The sequence below is a fragment of the Halichoeres trimaculatus genome, unplaced genomic scaffold, assembly GCF_033239565.1.
Source record: "Halichoeres trimaculatus isolate MK-OKI-2021-1 unplaced genomic scaffold, fHalTri1.1 fHalTri1_scaffold_8, whole genome shotgun sequence".
Lineage (NCBI taxonomy): Eukaryota > Metazoa > Chordata > Actinopteri > Labriformes > Labridae > Halichoeres > Halichoeres trimaculatus.
In genome coordinates this window covers 22,972,541-22,987,253 of record NW_027437186.1, presented here as the reverse complement: position 1 = coordinate 22,987,253, position 14,713 = coordinate 22,972,541, and the positions used below count along the sequence as shown (strand labels likewise).

General features: G+C 40.0%; 3 protein-coding genes across 5 annotated transcripts; 1 reads left to right on the top strand and 2 right to left on the bottom strand.

Annotated features, from left to right (window-relative positions):
- Positions 1-1,160: 1,160 nt before the first annotated feature.
- Positions 1,161-4,677, bottom strand: LOC141795444 (serine/threonine/tyrosine-interacting-like protein 1). Of its 3 annotated transcripts, none has more exons than XM_074676324.1 (6): positions 3,466-4,677; positions 3,256-3,338; positions 2,989-3,119; positions 2,721-2,889; positions 2,403-2,539; positions 1,161-1,969 (listed from the first exon to the last, which is right to left on the bottom strand). In XM_074676324.1, the coding sequence occupies exons 2-6, from the start codon at positions 3,324-3,326 to the stop codon at positions 1,317-1,319; spliced, it is 1,161 nt and encodes a 386-aa protein (XP_074532425.1). In that variant the 5' UTR covers positions 3,327-3,338; positions 3,466-4,677; the 3' UTR covers positions 1,161-1,316. The 3 variants fall into 3 exon arrangements, with proteins under 3 accessions (XP_074532425.1, XP_074532426.1, XP_074532424.1); XM_074676325.1 differs by having other exon boundaries at positions 4,022-4,677; XM_074676323.1 differs by having other exon boundaries at positions 3,256-4,677.
- Positions 4,678-5,251: 574 nt separating this feature from the next.
- Positions 5,252-9,785, top strand: LOC141795652 (uncharacterized). Its single transcript, XM_074676623.1, has 5 exons — positions 5,252-5,468; positions 6,950-7,015; positions 7,399-7,600; positions 8,130-8,430; positions 8,537-9,785. The coding sequence occupies exons 2-5, from the start codon at positions 6,990-6,992 to the stop codon at positions 8,941-8,943; spliced, it is 936 nt and encodes a 311-aa protein (XP_074532724.1). The 5' UTR covers positions 5,252-5,468; positions 6,950-6,989; the 3' UTR covers positions 8,944-9,785.
- Positions 9,786-9,829: 44 nt separating this feature from the next.
- On the bottom strand, positions 9,830-14,597 carry ecd (ecdysoneless homolog (Drosophila)). The gene is made up of 14 exons (XM_074676622.1): positions 14,351-14,597; positions 14,011-14,239; positions 13,803-13,920; positions 13,558-13,645; positions 13,114-13,292; positions 12,783-12,975; positions 12,494-12,622; positions 12,209-12,334; positions 11,996-12,081; positions 11,783-11,886; positions 11,148-11,418; positions 10,856-10,923; positions 10,565-10,782; positions 9,830-10,471 (listed from the first exon to the last, which is right to left on the bottom strand). The coding sequence occupies exons 2-14, from the start codon at positions 14,213-14,215 to the stop codon at positions 10,232-10,234; spliced, it is 2,025 nt and encodes a 674-aa protein (XP_074532723.1). The 5' UTR covers positions 14,216-14,239; positions 14,351-14,597; the 3' UTR covers positions 9,830-10,231.
- Between the last annotated feature and the right edge of the window lie 116 nt (positions 14,598-14,713).

Genomic DNA, 14,713 nt, shown 5'->3' with positions numbered 1-14,713 from the left:
TATAAACTCTACAGCAAGGTTATAATAGTTAACTAAAACGGAACTAAAAACGAAAACTAAAATTTAAAAAACATTGCAGTTAACTCTAACTAATAAAAACTAAAAAAGAAAACAAAAACGATAAGTAAACTAAAACTGTATCTTGTGTTCACAAAGCTAAATGAAACTAACTAAAATTATAGAGAAAATGCCCTTAGTTTTAGTTTCTGAAAATGTTAACAGCCTTTAGTATTTAAATTAATCTGACACATTTTCCCAACCAATTTTAGGACAGTATTAGGCAGTTGTCAGTGCCGTACGGCACCATCATAGGACGTACTGGGACGTGCTTGTTTACTGCACTGACTGGCTGTGCGCTGTGCTGCAACCTCTATGGCTGCAACGAAACGTGGTGAAGCAATGAATCAGAGCATCTGTAATAGTTTAATTGCATGTGAGTCTGACTTTAATTGTATGTAAGTCCGTCTTTCTTGTTAGAGTCAAAGTTTCTAAATATTTAAGCTCATTATCATATTGTTTTATATAGTTTTAGTTTATATTAATTTTATGTAATTTATGTTAACATTATTTTTATATAATTTATGTATATATTTTTTAAATTAAGTTTAATTTTTTTGTGTGTGTGTTGAAGGCAGCAGCCAACAGTTCAGTATCAGCATTAACTGAGCAGTGAGCACTATGTTGGACTTGAACAGTATTAAAAAATATATACTCTGACCTTTTTGAATCCTGCACCTGGTTAGGTATGAAAAACTAAAACTAAGCTGAAACTAAACTCAACTAAGCCTTGTTACAAAAATCAAAACTAAATAAAAACTAGAATGCCTGCTCTAAAACTAATTTTAACTAAACCGTAATGGAAAAAAAAAAATCAAAACTAACTAAAACTAAACTATAATGACAAATCCAAAACTATTATAACCTTGCTCTACAGTACAATATGCATCCAGTGCACTATTCACTGTGTAAATACAGCTTCATACAGATACTGTTAAACAGGTGGCATGGCTCGACATATCAGATCACCACCTCATTGAAAATAAATGAAAAATAGCCTTTAATGCAAAATATTATTCATACACTTCATCAATGTTGATGTTATACCAACTGTTGGACAAATGTCATGTCAATGATTACATTATAATTTTACTGTTGTGACGGAGGCATAGCATAATAAATAATACTGTGTGAAGGCTGGAAGTTAACATCTAATTTGTGCAGAAAGAACTTTAATCTATGACAGTTTTACATTTTTAAGTACACTGTTTAAAAAAAGGATTATTTACATTTTTACTGTAACTGTAGGAAATGTCAAGTCATCTGCGGATTTCATCCAGCGAGGTGAGTCTGCTCCCAAAAAGCAGCTCCTCATAAGTCAGCAGCTGCTGCAGGAAGTTTATGTTGGGTGCCGTGCATGCTCTCCTCTCCTTCAACCAGCGCAGAGCATGAAGCAGAGACCAGTGCCGATGCTCCATGAGGAAGGCCAGAGTTAGTGCAGAGCTCCGACTCTTACCCATACTACAGTGCACCAAAACACGACCGGCAGGCTCACCCTTAAGCGCTGTGTTAATAAAACTGGATGCCAGTGGTAGTGCTTTCACCAGGTCCTGCTGTGCATCATCACTCAGACGCAGCCTTAGGTAGGACAATATGTTGGGGAAGGCATCTGGGCTGTTAGCAGTTGCGTTAACCACATGTGTGATGTGCAGATTCTTGATGATGCGGTAGTCAGAGGCCTGTGATGCAGAGCCCTGGTAGAGGGCTCCTTCCAAGATTTCTGAGGGGTAGATGGTGAGGGTGTAGCGTTCAGGTTCCAGAAGGACCATACGTGATGTGCAGAGGAAAGGATAGAGGGCAGAGAAGGCTGAGAATCCCCCGAGCAGGATGATAGGGTCCATTCCTAAATCACTGAGCTGAAAGAAACAACGTTGGAGGTCTGGGGAGTCTGCCCTGGCTTTCACACTTCCAACTGAAAATAAAACAAAGATAAACTAAGAACTCAGTGTAATCAAACACAGTAAGTATAGTTCCATGATGATGCAAAGCAGAATGAACAATGTACTGTATAAATAGATGGACAGTGCATCACTTACTTCTCTTGTTCACAGTTTAAGTCAAAATATCCTGTGACAAGCTCTGACATCTGTCTGCGTTTGGAGACTGAGAATAGGGATTGACTCCCAGAGCCGTAGTGCTTAGGTCTTACGTTAACACAAAACATCATGTGAGTGTGTTCTATGCCTAAGGTTAAACCCATGTACCATCTCTAGAGGAGCTGTACTCAATGACCTCTACAGCAGCCAGTCTGTGGGGGAGCTCTATATCTTTTTGCTTCATTTTTTGGGAGGTTGTTGTATTGTCCATCTTTCATGCAGTATGCAGATTAAACTTAGAGTGCTGACCTGGGCTACATCCTTCCTCTGCATACAGCAGTATTATAGAGTACTTCTGCAGCTCTATACAGCTGATTAGACAGCCCAGTTCAGGATGGATCACAGTCACAGCAGCCCTTGCTGTCACCACATGGCTGTCCTTGTACCTAATACACATCCATTCATAAATTGGAGACACAAATAGATTTATGTAGCGAAAACAGACAAAACAGAACAATTGTTGACTATAAGAAGCTCATCGTTAAAAATAGTGTACTTCCAATAAATGGTGAAACAAACTTGTGCGTATGTGATAACATTAACATGTATGATATAGCATCTGATTACCTTTCTGCACTGCGACAGTCCAAGATGAGCATATAGTAAGGATCATATAAGGCAGGTTGACCGTCCTCAGCATTCAGCAGGTTGTACACTTGCAGTGGGGTGATATACCCTCGCTCTACACAAGCTAATTCTGGAAGAGCAGGCACCAGCACCTCCTCTGGTTCACATACTGATCAAAGCCCAAGAAATACAGAAAGCACAGTTTGTTTGAAGTTGTGTTTGCGGTATGTCTTGAAGACAGAAGGAGCAGTTAAAATACAGCCTTTACCTTTGTTCTTGATTGGTATGATGGAGGAATGGTCACTGTTTGTACTATTGACCTCCCTGTCACAGATGCTGCTCACTGTTTGGGATGTGTTGACAGGTTCTCTAGGGGCCGTGTTACAGCTGTTATTCACTCTGGCATGTCCCCACAAATATCAATACAGAGAAGTAAAATGTCAAGACAGGTATACAGCAACATCATAGGAGGCTCAACATGATTATAAATGAGTATTTAGGCTTAACTTTTCAGAAAAGAAGCAGAACTTTTTACCTGGACAGTACAACACCCATCTCGTTTACATCATTTGGCAGATGCATTAGCTCCCCCCAACAGCACCTCATCAGAAGAACATGCTGTACCAAAAACAGTCCATATTAAAAACTACAAAAATGTTTCAACAAACCAATGGCAAATTAAGATTCAGAAAAAGTGTAAAATAGAAAAAAATGTATTTGTAGCAAAGCTGCAACTCTGCCTCACTCCCTGCGTCAGCCTGCCCCTATTCAGCTGGTGGTCTTGGAAACACAGTAACACATAAGAGCTCTAGAGGGCCACATGGTAGCTGGCTCTGACAGCTGACATAGGAGAGACCTACTTCACCCAAATTAACTCCCAACTATTGCGGTTTATTTGGTCATTCAGTCATGAAAGGCTTCCTCAAAAATGGTCAATTTTCTTACTCTTGGGATTACTCTATTTTCAACATTGGTTCTGAGTTCTCTAAGGCTTTCAGGTTGAAAACCCTTTCACAGTGAAATATTTGAAATGGTGTGCAGCAGAAGCTTACAAAATATACCCATTTATGCTTAGAGACACTTTTTTTTGGTTGAATGTGCTTCAGTTAGTGTCTATTTTCCTTGACAGACCAGTGGGTGGAAGACCTCTGAATGAGAGGCAAGTGGCCTGAGAGTTGATCAATGGACAAAGGGAATGGGGTCTCAAGAGCATCCAGGAGGAAGACCTGGATGAACATGACAGTTTTGGGACATCTCAGGAGGCTGGTAATAGAAATAGAAGATGGGGCACTTTACATTACCTGTTGTTACCTCAGTGGAGGTGAAGGTGGACAACAAAGGAGGATGAATGATGGAAATGGCTGGTTTATGGAGACAGGCAGGACATAAGCAGACTGACTCTGGAGGGTTACTTGCAGGCTGATCAGCTGAGTGGAAGCTTGGGTAATATCTCTCAGAGAATGTTGAGCCAGGAGAAAGTCACACCAGAGAAAACATAATTCAGGAGAGGAAGGGAAAAATGAAAGTGTGAAAATGTAAAACAGGGTTAAAAAAGACATGAAAACACTGCAAAATGACACAAGCAAGCAACACAGGGAGACTAACAGATGTGTGCTTCACGAGGAAACGAGATTTGGTAAAATAGAGGAGAAAGAAGAAAACAAGAAAAATTGTGTAATTTGTTGGTACGGTGAGTCATAGGGAGAAGGCGGTAAAGCCAAAACAGTATCTGTTAAATAAGTTCAGAGCAGTAAAAAGGGTCTTCGGTAAACAAAAAACTGACTGATGGGATGGGGCTGGACAGAAACATGGACATATGATAGAGTCAGTGCTTTTGTCTAGAAAGTGTCAAGTAACCCCTGCAAAATAAGTGTAATGGAGTAAAAATACAAAATCATGTTATGGAGTATGAGTAAATGTTAGCTTACACAGGAACATTTCAAGAAAATGTTAGCATTTTGAAATTGTGTGTCCGTGCAGCACTTGAATAAATGTAATGAAAGGGATAAAAAATAAAATGATGAACACAACCACTTAAGGAAAAGGTGTGTTTTCTTCTCCCCCATGCTTATCTTTGTCTAAAGCTTGATGGGACAAGATAGGCTCCACCACCATAACATTTGAATACTACTGCCTCCTGTTGTCATATTGAGTAAGTTCATTGAGTGACAAGTTTGTTTCCTTTATCAGACCGCCCCTTTCATGCTGCCATGTGGCTGGTAGACTCCATGATGCTTTCTGGGCTGCATACAGGTACAAAGATTCAAACAAAAAAAATGCGAAGAACTGTCAGGATTTTCGAAACCAAAGCTAAACAGAAAGACTAACATATTCCTGATCATAGTGAACAATAATGATAAAACTTATAATAATTTGGTAGCGCACGTAAGCCACTCTAGTCGATGAAATTCGTCTATTAAGGCTACATCTCCCTCTATCTTCCACAGTGTGTAATAAATGTGTCAGCAAACATCTATCTTAATGGATAGTGCAGGTGTTATTTGCTTTGGCCGAGTTTAGACAGCTGTCATACTACATTGCTTTGATTACTGCACAATAAACACACCAGGACCAAAGTCCACCAGCACACGAGAAGGCACTTACACGAAGTAAGCACCTGCAGCAGAGGTCGACGGCTGAAGAGACACTCTGAAATGGTGACACCTTTGTAATTGGATCATTTATTTGAAGTGCTATGAGAGAATGGAGAGTAAGGATGGTACATGACTTTATGAGGACTTTCAGATGGTGAGTAAGGCATATTTTTCTAACTTTACAACAGTTTACTGACTCCGTTTGAAAAAGCCTAAACGGAGAGAAGATCCGTCACTGTTATAAGGATTAGTCCTTAACAGTGCATGACAGGACATAACTCGATATAAACATGTCACTCGAATTTGTCACATTTAGCTACGTTTATGATACATCAGGCACTTAATTTCGTAATATATTATTACGAATTATATAGTTTACTGAAATTTTACGGAAGGTAACTATTTGGTGGTGTGGCACAATTTTTGTTTTTACATTAATTCTCACACCCAGACTCATAACCAGGTTTGCTTCAGCACGTGACCCGACTTTTTGTTTTGGCTCACTTGATTTACTTTTCCACGACAGTTGTCTTCATAAAGTATAGGGGAGACCGAGGTTGGTTGTCACACTTAAAAAACTCTCAAGGGAATTACTCATAGTAAATTCACTTTACACTGGTCCCTCCAAGATTGGACAGACTTTGAGGTCCTCTCTTGAATAAGCATCCTGTATATTTTTGTAAATCAGTTTAACAGAAAGTTACAAAACCCTTTAAAGACAAATTGGCACACTGTGACAACTAATCCCTTCACATTTTTTATCAAGATATAGACTCTAGATTAGTTCTAAAATAGAAGAAAAAAAAAAAACCTCTAAACGCTTCTCATTCCTTTTGCTTTTTTTTTTTCCATGATACAAGTATTTAAATGGGAGGTGTGTGGGAAACAGAGATTTCTACAGGTTAAATTAAAACCTAACAGCCACGCAGCATACACTTTGATTTTATTTGAAAAGTAGCACAACTTAGATTTTTGACAACCAGCTCCACCTGATCTCTTGACAAAGATTTTGTGCACGCTACTACGTGCCTTAAGCTAGGTACCTGAAACAAGGCTTATAACAAAGCTTTCAACCTCCTTTTTCCAAAATGCTTTTGAATATTAAATGATTAATCCCCTTGATACATAAAATGCTTGATATAAATGTGATGACACAGTGTCCTTTGGTTTGGTAGTGTTATATAATGGACTACCAACCCTGGTCTTCCCTACATGAAGTGCCATTGCCTGATGGAATGTTACTTCTATTAAAATGGGGTATGTTTCCATAAGACAAATCATCCCTGGCTGGTCCCATGACAAAGCTTCAGAAGGCAACATTGGGTCTTAATGTAAATTAATAAACTACATGTGTAAAAGCTAAATATATAAATTAGCTAAATAATGTCAGTGAAACATTTTAAAAGTCATTCAGTTTTTTCCCTCTCTTAAAATATGAATTTGTGAAATTATAGTTTTCTAGTAGCCTGTGACGTATTTTACTCAAGTATTTCAAATTCACTCAAGTCTTGAATTTAGAAGAATCAAACCTGTTAAAAAGGAAACAAACAAAAATTAACCTGGCAGTATTGAAGTTGTGATAATTGTATGATGTAATATTCCTTTTCTACCTTCTTTTGCTTCTCTTGACTCCAGACACAGATCTCTGCCTCCCTGGCAGCAACATTTGCACAGAATGACTGCATGTTGTACGGGTAAAAGGTAAAACCTGCTTGCTTTTATGAATTATCATTTACTTCATGTTTCTGCACCAGACAGATGAGAAAAACTGCTTTTAGATATGCAAAATTTATTTGCATGTGCAGTGAAATACTGTCAGATATTTCAGCAGGCATGTAAACCTCTCCTCTATTGCTGCCTCTATGAGAGTGTTACCTCTCTGATGAACAAAGCAGTCCTTATTTAGTGAACTTTGTAACATATTTAGCTTGGAGAAAATGTTGCCTTTGGTTCCTTCCTTATTTGATTTGTTATTTCCTCTCAAAAATGTTTTTAGGACCAAACTGTTATTATTATTATATAGAAAGAAGTTACACACGGACTCACAATGTTACCGCATGACTCATGTCTGTTTCTATGTGCAGTTCAGGGACATGGAGTAAAGGATGGTGCCACTCAGTGATAAAGAGTCTTTCGTCTAATCATGCACTGAAGCCACTGCTCCCCGCCCTCTGCCTGCTGGTTGTGGTCATTTATGGATTGGCTGACAAACTCAGAAACTTTGTGGCTGGCATCTTTGTCCCCCAGTATCACTACCCGTATTCAGTAGCCCTCTGCTTTGCTCAGGTTGGTGCTTCTCTGATGATGATTTACCCTTGAATTTAAATTAATCAATATTAATTGTCAGTATAATTACCATCAACATGTTGTGTATGATATGCTAACAAAGGTAAAGCATAACTACCTACATTACTTCTAAGAAAAAGGAGAACTTTTACTTTTTTTGTTAATCATTAGTGCAGTTAACTCCACAACAACACAATGAAGTGTTGCTGGTGGCTACTGTAACTGTGTCAGTTTGCTGTGTCTGTGTGTGCTAGCTTGAAGGGTAGATCATGTGGTCCTGTCACAGGAAGAAGGGGCTCAGTGTAGTTAAATACCAATCTCATGATAGATGTTTAACTAAAGGGTTGACATCCAATGTGGTCTCGTTCAAAGGTTGAAACTAGCTAAGACTGAGCTTTGAGAATGTTGAACTTAAGTGCCATGCCCTGATGTTTATCTGATTTCTGATTGCTTATCACTTTTATCTATACTGCATCAATTTAGTACTGACATACAATCTCTAACTCCTCTTTCCCCCTTTCTTGTCCAGGTTCTGGTCTCTCTCGTTGTCCTAAATCTCCTCCACCTTGTGAATCTAGTGCCTCTGAAGCGTTACTCCAGGTCCTTGGGTGAAAAAGTTCTAGTGCCCTCCATCTGCAGCAGCACCTATGCTGTGCTGGTTACATGGGCTAAAGCTAACAGCACATACAATGGTCTCTTCTCCACCACTCTGCCTCTACTTCCCATTGTAACAGTTGGCTTTAGTTTCTGCCTGAAGCTGGCTTCTCCCCCATGTCTCCATTTCTTTGTTCTGAGTTCCCTTCTGTGTGGGGCATCATTTGTCATCACAGGTAAAAAAAAAAAAAAAAAAAAAGCGGACGTTATCTGAAGGTGTACCTTATGATTCTTCACTCAACGTTAATCATTAACATGAGCTTCCTCTATCTCTCTTTCTAGCCTCGCAGGGTGTGGCAAGTGCTGTGCCGTTGGTGTACATATATGCACCTCTTGCTTTACTCCTCCACAGTCTGTCTCTCACTTGGTTGGCTAAAGTGTCAGAAACAGAGCACCGCCTCCCTCCTGATTCTCAAGCAACCATTTTTGACATCTACTACACCCAGCTGGTGAACCAGGGCTGGGTGCTGGGCCTCCTGTGGCTGCTGCACCCTGACAGTCCATGGCATGTGTTGAGTAAGAGCAGCTGGCACAGTTTGCTTTTTCATGGGTACCTGCTCGCTGTTCTCTTACTGGGAATGGTGCTGAACTTTCTAGTGGGTGTAACAGCTCTGTGTGTGTCACCTATCGCTGCTGCTCTGCTACACTCAGCCAGACAGGTGGTGCAACCATACCTGCAGCTTTTGTAGGATCACTTTGGAGGATGAAGAAAACTTGGTCTGTTATTCATAATATTCATGCAACGTTTCCTCTTTCATTTATTTAACCCTGTGAAAGAAACTTCTTGTTCATAGAACCTATGCTCCTGGAGCTCTTTGCCTTTGTAATCTTGCCAACTGAGGTTAAAGGAAAGTCAGAGGCGGGGCATAGTGATAGTCATTTTACCTCTGTCAACATAATGCTGAATGCATGAGAAGCTAGTGAGTTCAAAGGACAGTTTTTACATGTTTTATGATATTTTGTTCAATAACATATTTATAAGCATCCAACACCAAAATAAGACTTTCAAATAGGTTGCTCCAGACTATGGACTCTTTTTCTACCTACAAATTTTGATGCTTTTACCGAACTTTGACATTTTTTCTTGAAACAGGTTGTTTTTAAAGTGTTATTTCTACTCATAAGTAACTTAAAGGTCCGAGACCTTCTACTACTCATGATGAAGTGTGGGTTATCTGCACTGAATACAAACTACGTAGCCACTTTCATCACTTAACAGCTTAAAGTGTCTGAGCTCAGATTCCTAACGGAATGAATCTTTAACCATAGGTTGAAGCGGTTTCCCCTGAATGAGTCTGACTTCCAAAGTCAGATGAAAGGGATTTCAGCTCGTTAGAAGTTCAGATGCTATTTTGAGTTAATTTCCACTGTTGAATTATGATTGTACGTTAACATTTTACTTCTTCACCTGCCAAAAATATTACAAACTATCAAATGATAGTGCAGCACAGGGATCAATGTTTAAAAAACTATAATGAAACTGACATAAAAGCTTGTTGCAAAAATATTTATTCTTTTTCAAACATCTGATTTAAGTGCAGTCACATCAGCACTAACATATAAAGCAGCATATTAAAACTCCCTGCTTATAACTTGCAGTTGCCTTTAAGTGTTTTGCAGTGTGGCTCAGGTTTATCCTGCTATTAAGCCTAAATAATATGTCTCTAGGTTATTTTAGACTGCCAGAGACTTGGTTTGCAGGACTACAGACCACACAAGCATGAAATTAATCAGTATTAACACTTATTTTCTGAAAAATGTTTTTTCTTGTTTCACGATGCAGAAAAAGCTCCAAGAGTGTTTGTTCTTCCTGAAAATACAGACTTACAGTACAAATGATGTTTTTGTCACAAAAAACTGATTGTACACAGTATCATTCTTATTGAAAATAAAATCACTTAAGGTGAAACCTCTTTGAGTGCTTTGTCAGAAAAGTTATGAATTCCTCAGTAACGCCTCGGGATCTACCTTCTGTCCTCATGAAGGATCTGAGTCTGGTGGTAGGTGTAATCCTAGACTCTGCAGTAGGTTAGAAGCTGGTCCAGCCAGTCCGGCCTGGCAGCTGAGGGACTCCAGCAGGTTTGTGACTAGGTTGAGGTCGACATCAAGAGGCTGAATCTCCTCCTCTTCGGCATCTTCTGAACCGCCTTGCATTGGTGACTTGACTTTGGCGGAGGGATGTTGGTAGCCATTGTCGACTCCTGGGTTGTTGTAACTCTGCAGAGAGGACAGATTCAGGAATAGTTCATGTTCAACGATATCCAAAGGTTTAGTGAGAAGGAGGCACACAGGAATACATAGACTTTTTACCGTCTGGTTGAAGCTTTGGCCTATATTTGTGCTCATCAGCTCCTGGTCCATTTGATCCATGTATCTCCTGAGACCATCCAGGGTCTCTGCCTCACCGGATATCCCTTCTGCTCCCACTTCCTCCACCCCTTCTTCCTCTTCACCATCATCATCATCATCATCATCATCATCATCATCATCATCAAGATCATCTGAGTCCAGTTCTTCTTCTTTGCTTCCTACAGAAAGTACAAGAAAATAGATTAGTATATCACAGGAGGTGTAACACTGTCTTTCATTGTGGCAACATACCTAGAAGTCTGTCCAGTGCGTTGGCCATAGAATCAGGGTCAAAACTAAAAGACTGAGTTGAACTGCTCCTAAAATACAAAGCAAAAGGACAAATTTACACACCAATGCACTGTACTTCTTACCAGGCTGAGATTAACTGTACTTCCAACTACATGTAGCTTTCCTTTTAATGCTCAATTTTAACATACAATCCAAAAAGACACAAAAACATTAAAATCTTTTGATTTACGGGGCTAAACAGGAGCCTTTTTTATCTACAGTCTAGACATGTATTGGAAAGGCATTCTCGCACCAGGGCAGTTCAGCTCCCTCATGAGATGACATCGCATTTAGGAAGTTCTTCATCCCCTGACTGACAGCAACCAGACTGTAACCTTGTTCCTCCTCCTCCTTCTCCTCCTCCCTGCTGTCCTTTGTCTCCTTTCTCCTCTCCTCTGTGTGCCCCGCATGCTGTGTTTGTTTTGTGGAGCTGGACTTCTGACTGCCAACATCAGCTCTCCCCCCTCTCTGGTCCTGCAGCATGCGCTCCAAGTCCTGAGCTGTGATATCCAGCCAGCTGTCACCTGGAGACAACAAAGACAGACTCATTATGGGAAACTGTAGAAAAAGGGAACACAGGGTGACTGGTGGACGCTGAAGGACAGAAACTGAAAGGAGAAGTCCAAGGTTGAAGTCCAACTATCTAGGATTATTTGAGGTTAGTTTGGTAAAATAATCAAAATATAAATCTCTACATGCAGGCTTATTATTCAATAAATTCTGCTGCAGCTATGGTTTCTGAATTTGGAATTTTAGGAATTTCCGATACCTCTAAAATAACAAACTTGGCAGACAACACCTCCCTGGGACTGATGCGTGCTTTTGACTAGGTGCTTCTCAAGTCTTGAGATCCTGAGTGTTGCAGTCAAATTATTTTTTTTCACTCACTGTCCTCTGGGGGGAGCTGTGACATCAGTTTCTTCAGCTCCTCCAAGTCAAATGGTTTGCAGCTGTGCAGCAGCTGGAGAACCTCCTCTCCTGGGGACGAAACACTGAGACAAGAAATACAATATACATTAGGGACATTCAGACAGGTGCATTTCAATTTCAAAGGAGGTATAAATTTGTAAACACACAGGAGCACAGGCGCAAAGTCCTCACCTGGATTTGGAAGCGACAGACTGTTTGAAGAAGTTTTCTGCAGATTTCGTCAGTTCCCTGTAACGGGCCGAACCCTCCAGCTCTCCCTGTGTTTGAAAACACAGTAAACTCTTCTTACAACAGAAAAATACTTCAAAAATGTCTGCCTGGTTCCTGCTTTGAGTGAATATCATCCCTTCTTCTATACATTAGCTTTTGGAGAGCATGACTCACCCTGAAGTAGTCATTCTTTTTCAAACTGTTCATAAAACTTTTCCACTGTGGGTTACAGCTAACAGGGGCATCGGGCTCTGAAGAGGGCAGCCTGCACTTAGAGCACAGGATCTCAAAACCATGGGCCTTGGAGCAAAACACAAACATCCATAGCAAGGAGTTACAACCAGAAACAAAACGATTACAGATTACAGACCAGCTTACACTATACTTAATGCACAAAAAGCAGGTTCTGATTCATCTATGAGAAAGAGGTCAAAATAGGAGTAGACTATAGTTGCATACCAGTTTCATGCCAAGCTCATGTGCTTTGTACTGCTGATGAGAGCGAGGAGGCAGGATGAAGCCACTCCTCCTGTCAGGAGTGAACTGTTGCTGCTGAAGCTGAGCATACAGGCAGCGTGTGAATGTCACCTGGGAGATAAATTGCTTGTGTTAGCTGTGAAACATTACAGAGAATCTTTACATACTTACAAACAGTTGAATTTCATTGCATGGAAAATCAAATTAGAGCAATAGTATCATAAATGCAGACTGCCACTTGCTCCTTGGGCAGCGAAATGCATGTGTTTACCATTGAGAGGACCCTTGTATCAGCAGGGAAGGTTTTGAAACTCCGACACGCCTGCAGATCAACTGTATCACGCAGGTAAAAGGCTAAAACTGCAGGGGCCACCAGGTCAGGACGCTGTGCTAACACTGTGGCAATCCCTGCAGGTATGAAGCAGTGGGCTCTATGGAGGTTGGTTTGAATCTTCTCTGGGTACCTAAATGGACAAAATGTAGCATTCATACTCTTAATATTTTGGCAGCAGACACTGATGTTCTTGAATTTGAGAAACCCGTATGAACAGAATCCTGTACTTGTGAGTTGTATGTTGAACACAGGACATCATGATCCTCACCCTTCTAGTCGCTTCCTCAGGATTGAGCAAATCTTTGGGCTTGCCTTACATGCTTCTGGGTGGCTACAGAGCAGCTCCAAAGCTTGTGTCACACTTGGTACCACTTCTTTTGAGATCCCTACTAGACAGGACTTGGTAGGACAGGGAAGAATGTGTAGTTCTCCTCTAAAGAAGAAAACCTACAAAGAGACAATAGTAAGGGAATCAAAGATTAAAGAATATGTCAACAAAAAAGGAGAAACTTAATTAAATAAAAAGTGAAGAAAAGATTGCGATATCGTAACACTGATGTTAACCACGTTTTCGAAATCATGTTAAGAAGTTCTGAAGCTCTTCAACATGTCAACTGGGGGGGCTAAACAGTTTTGTCAGCAGTGACTGATTAACTTTTGTGATGAATAAAAAAAACCCTCACTATCAGATATGGTCATGTGGTTGACTTACTCTGTTTTCACTGGTGTCAGGATTTAACCACTTGGGGAGATAATCTGCTGCTTCAATCAGAAGAAACTCTCCATCATTGTCTTCAACTCTTTTAAGACAAACATGAAGTGGAAGTCAGAAGTGCGAAGGCAAGTGTCATGTGCTTTTGTAATTTAAGGTAAAAAAAAACAACAACAACAAAAAACATACACATCTTTTCACTATTTATTTATGTTGAAAAATAAATATACCCTAATTTGTCTTACCTGGCAACAAGCTCTGGAAAAGAATCTGTGATTTGCTGCAAGAGGTAAACAATAAACCACTCATCCTCCACATTGTCCCCAAACTGAGTACTTCCTCCAATATGAGCAGGGGTACCACCTGTAAAAGAGAAACAATAGATGAAACAAATACAGTAAATTGTCCTAAATATTTATATGAAGTGGTCTCTTGGGTTTTCACACACAATACCTTTCTCAGTATAATACTTGAGGTTGAAAGGCTGATGCTGCCAGATGTACTGTATCAAGAGGGGAGCAACTTTTGCCAAAATCTCTTCCACTAGTTGTGTAAGACGCTCCTCAATCTGCTGGGAAGATAAAGCATCCGGCTTGACCAAGAAGAGTTTGTACTGAGCCGTATCCTCCTGAATCACTCTCCTCTGCAGGGCATCCATCGTGGCAGTTTTTCTATCTAAGATCTGCAGAAACACAACAGGTCAGTAAGCTGTACAGCCATACATACATGTGTTGAAGATGGGCATAATCACCCACGTTTGTACAAGTCTCTTAAACGTTTCTGTCAAACTCACCTTTTCGATTTTAAACAGTGTCGTGTTATTATCAAGCGGTCAAAATGATACAAAAGGGGGGAGGAAATAGAAAACTTAAATTATCTGGCCGTACGTTGCTCTCACGCCATCTGTCACTGTTTGGGTCTCACACAGAATACGGCTCGACTACCTAAACTGTATTGCAAAGATAGTTCCTACGTTTTTTAAAAGCCATATTTTATTATTAACAAACAAAAAACATAAATCAAAAAACACATGTTGTCTAAAATTAAAAATATAACCAGCAGGATTTTTATTAAAGTCGGTTGGTATCAAACAAAACTGCACACTTCAACTTTAGACCATAGCAAAACCCACTGCAAACGGACTTGTTTGTAAAGG

What these genes read in the sequence shown, in the direction of transcription:
- ecd (XM_074676622.1), bottom strand. Translation starts at nt 14,215, where the DNA reads ATGGATGCCCTGCAGAGGAGAGTGATTCAGGAGGATACGGCTCAGTAC. An exon ending in CTGACACCAGTGAAAACAGA is followed by an intron (nt 13,293 to 13,557) that starts GTAAGTCAACCA and finishes GTCTCTTTGTAG; the next exon opens with GTTTTCTTCTTTAGAGGAGA. An exon ending in TCTGTCGCTTCCAAATCCAG is followed by an intron (nt 11,887 to 11,995) that starts GTGAGGACTTTG and finishes TTCTTGTCTCAG; the next exon opens with TGTTTCGTCCCCAGGAGAGG.
- LOC141795444 (XM_074676323.1), bottom strand. Translation starts at nt 3,326, where the DNA reads ATGAGGTGCTGTTGGGGGGAGCTAATGCATCTGCCAAATGATGTAAAC. An exon ending in ATGGGTGTTGTACTGTCCAG is followed by an intron (nt 3,120 to 3,255) that starts GTAAAAAGTTCT and finishes GGGACATGCCAG; the next exon opens with AGTGAATAACAGCTGTAACA. An exon ending in AGAGGAAGGATGTAGCCCAG is followed by an intron (nt 1,970 to 2,402) that starts GTCAGCACTCTA and finishes TTTTATTTTCAG; the next exon opens with TTGGAAGTGTGAAAGCCAGG.
- LOC141795652 (XM_074676623.1), top strand. Translation starts at nt 6,990, where the DNA reads ATGACTGCATGTTGTACGGGTAAAAG. An exon ending in GCATGTTGTACGGGTAAAAG is followed by an intron (nt 7,016 to 7,398) that starts GTAAAACCTGCT and finishes TTCTATGTGCAG; the next exon opens with TTCAGGGACATGGAGTAAAG. An exon ending in GGCATCATTTGTCATCACAG is followed by an intron (nt 8,431 to 8,536) that starts GTAAAAAAAAAA and finishes CTCTCTTTCTAG; the next exon opens with CCTCGCAGGGTGTGGCAAGT.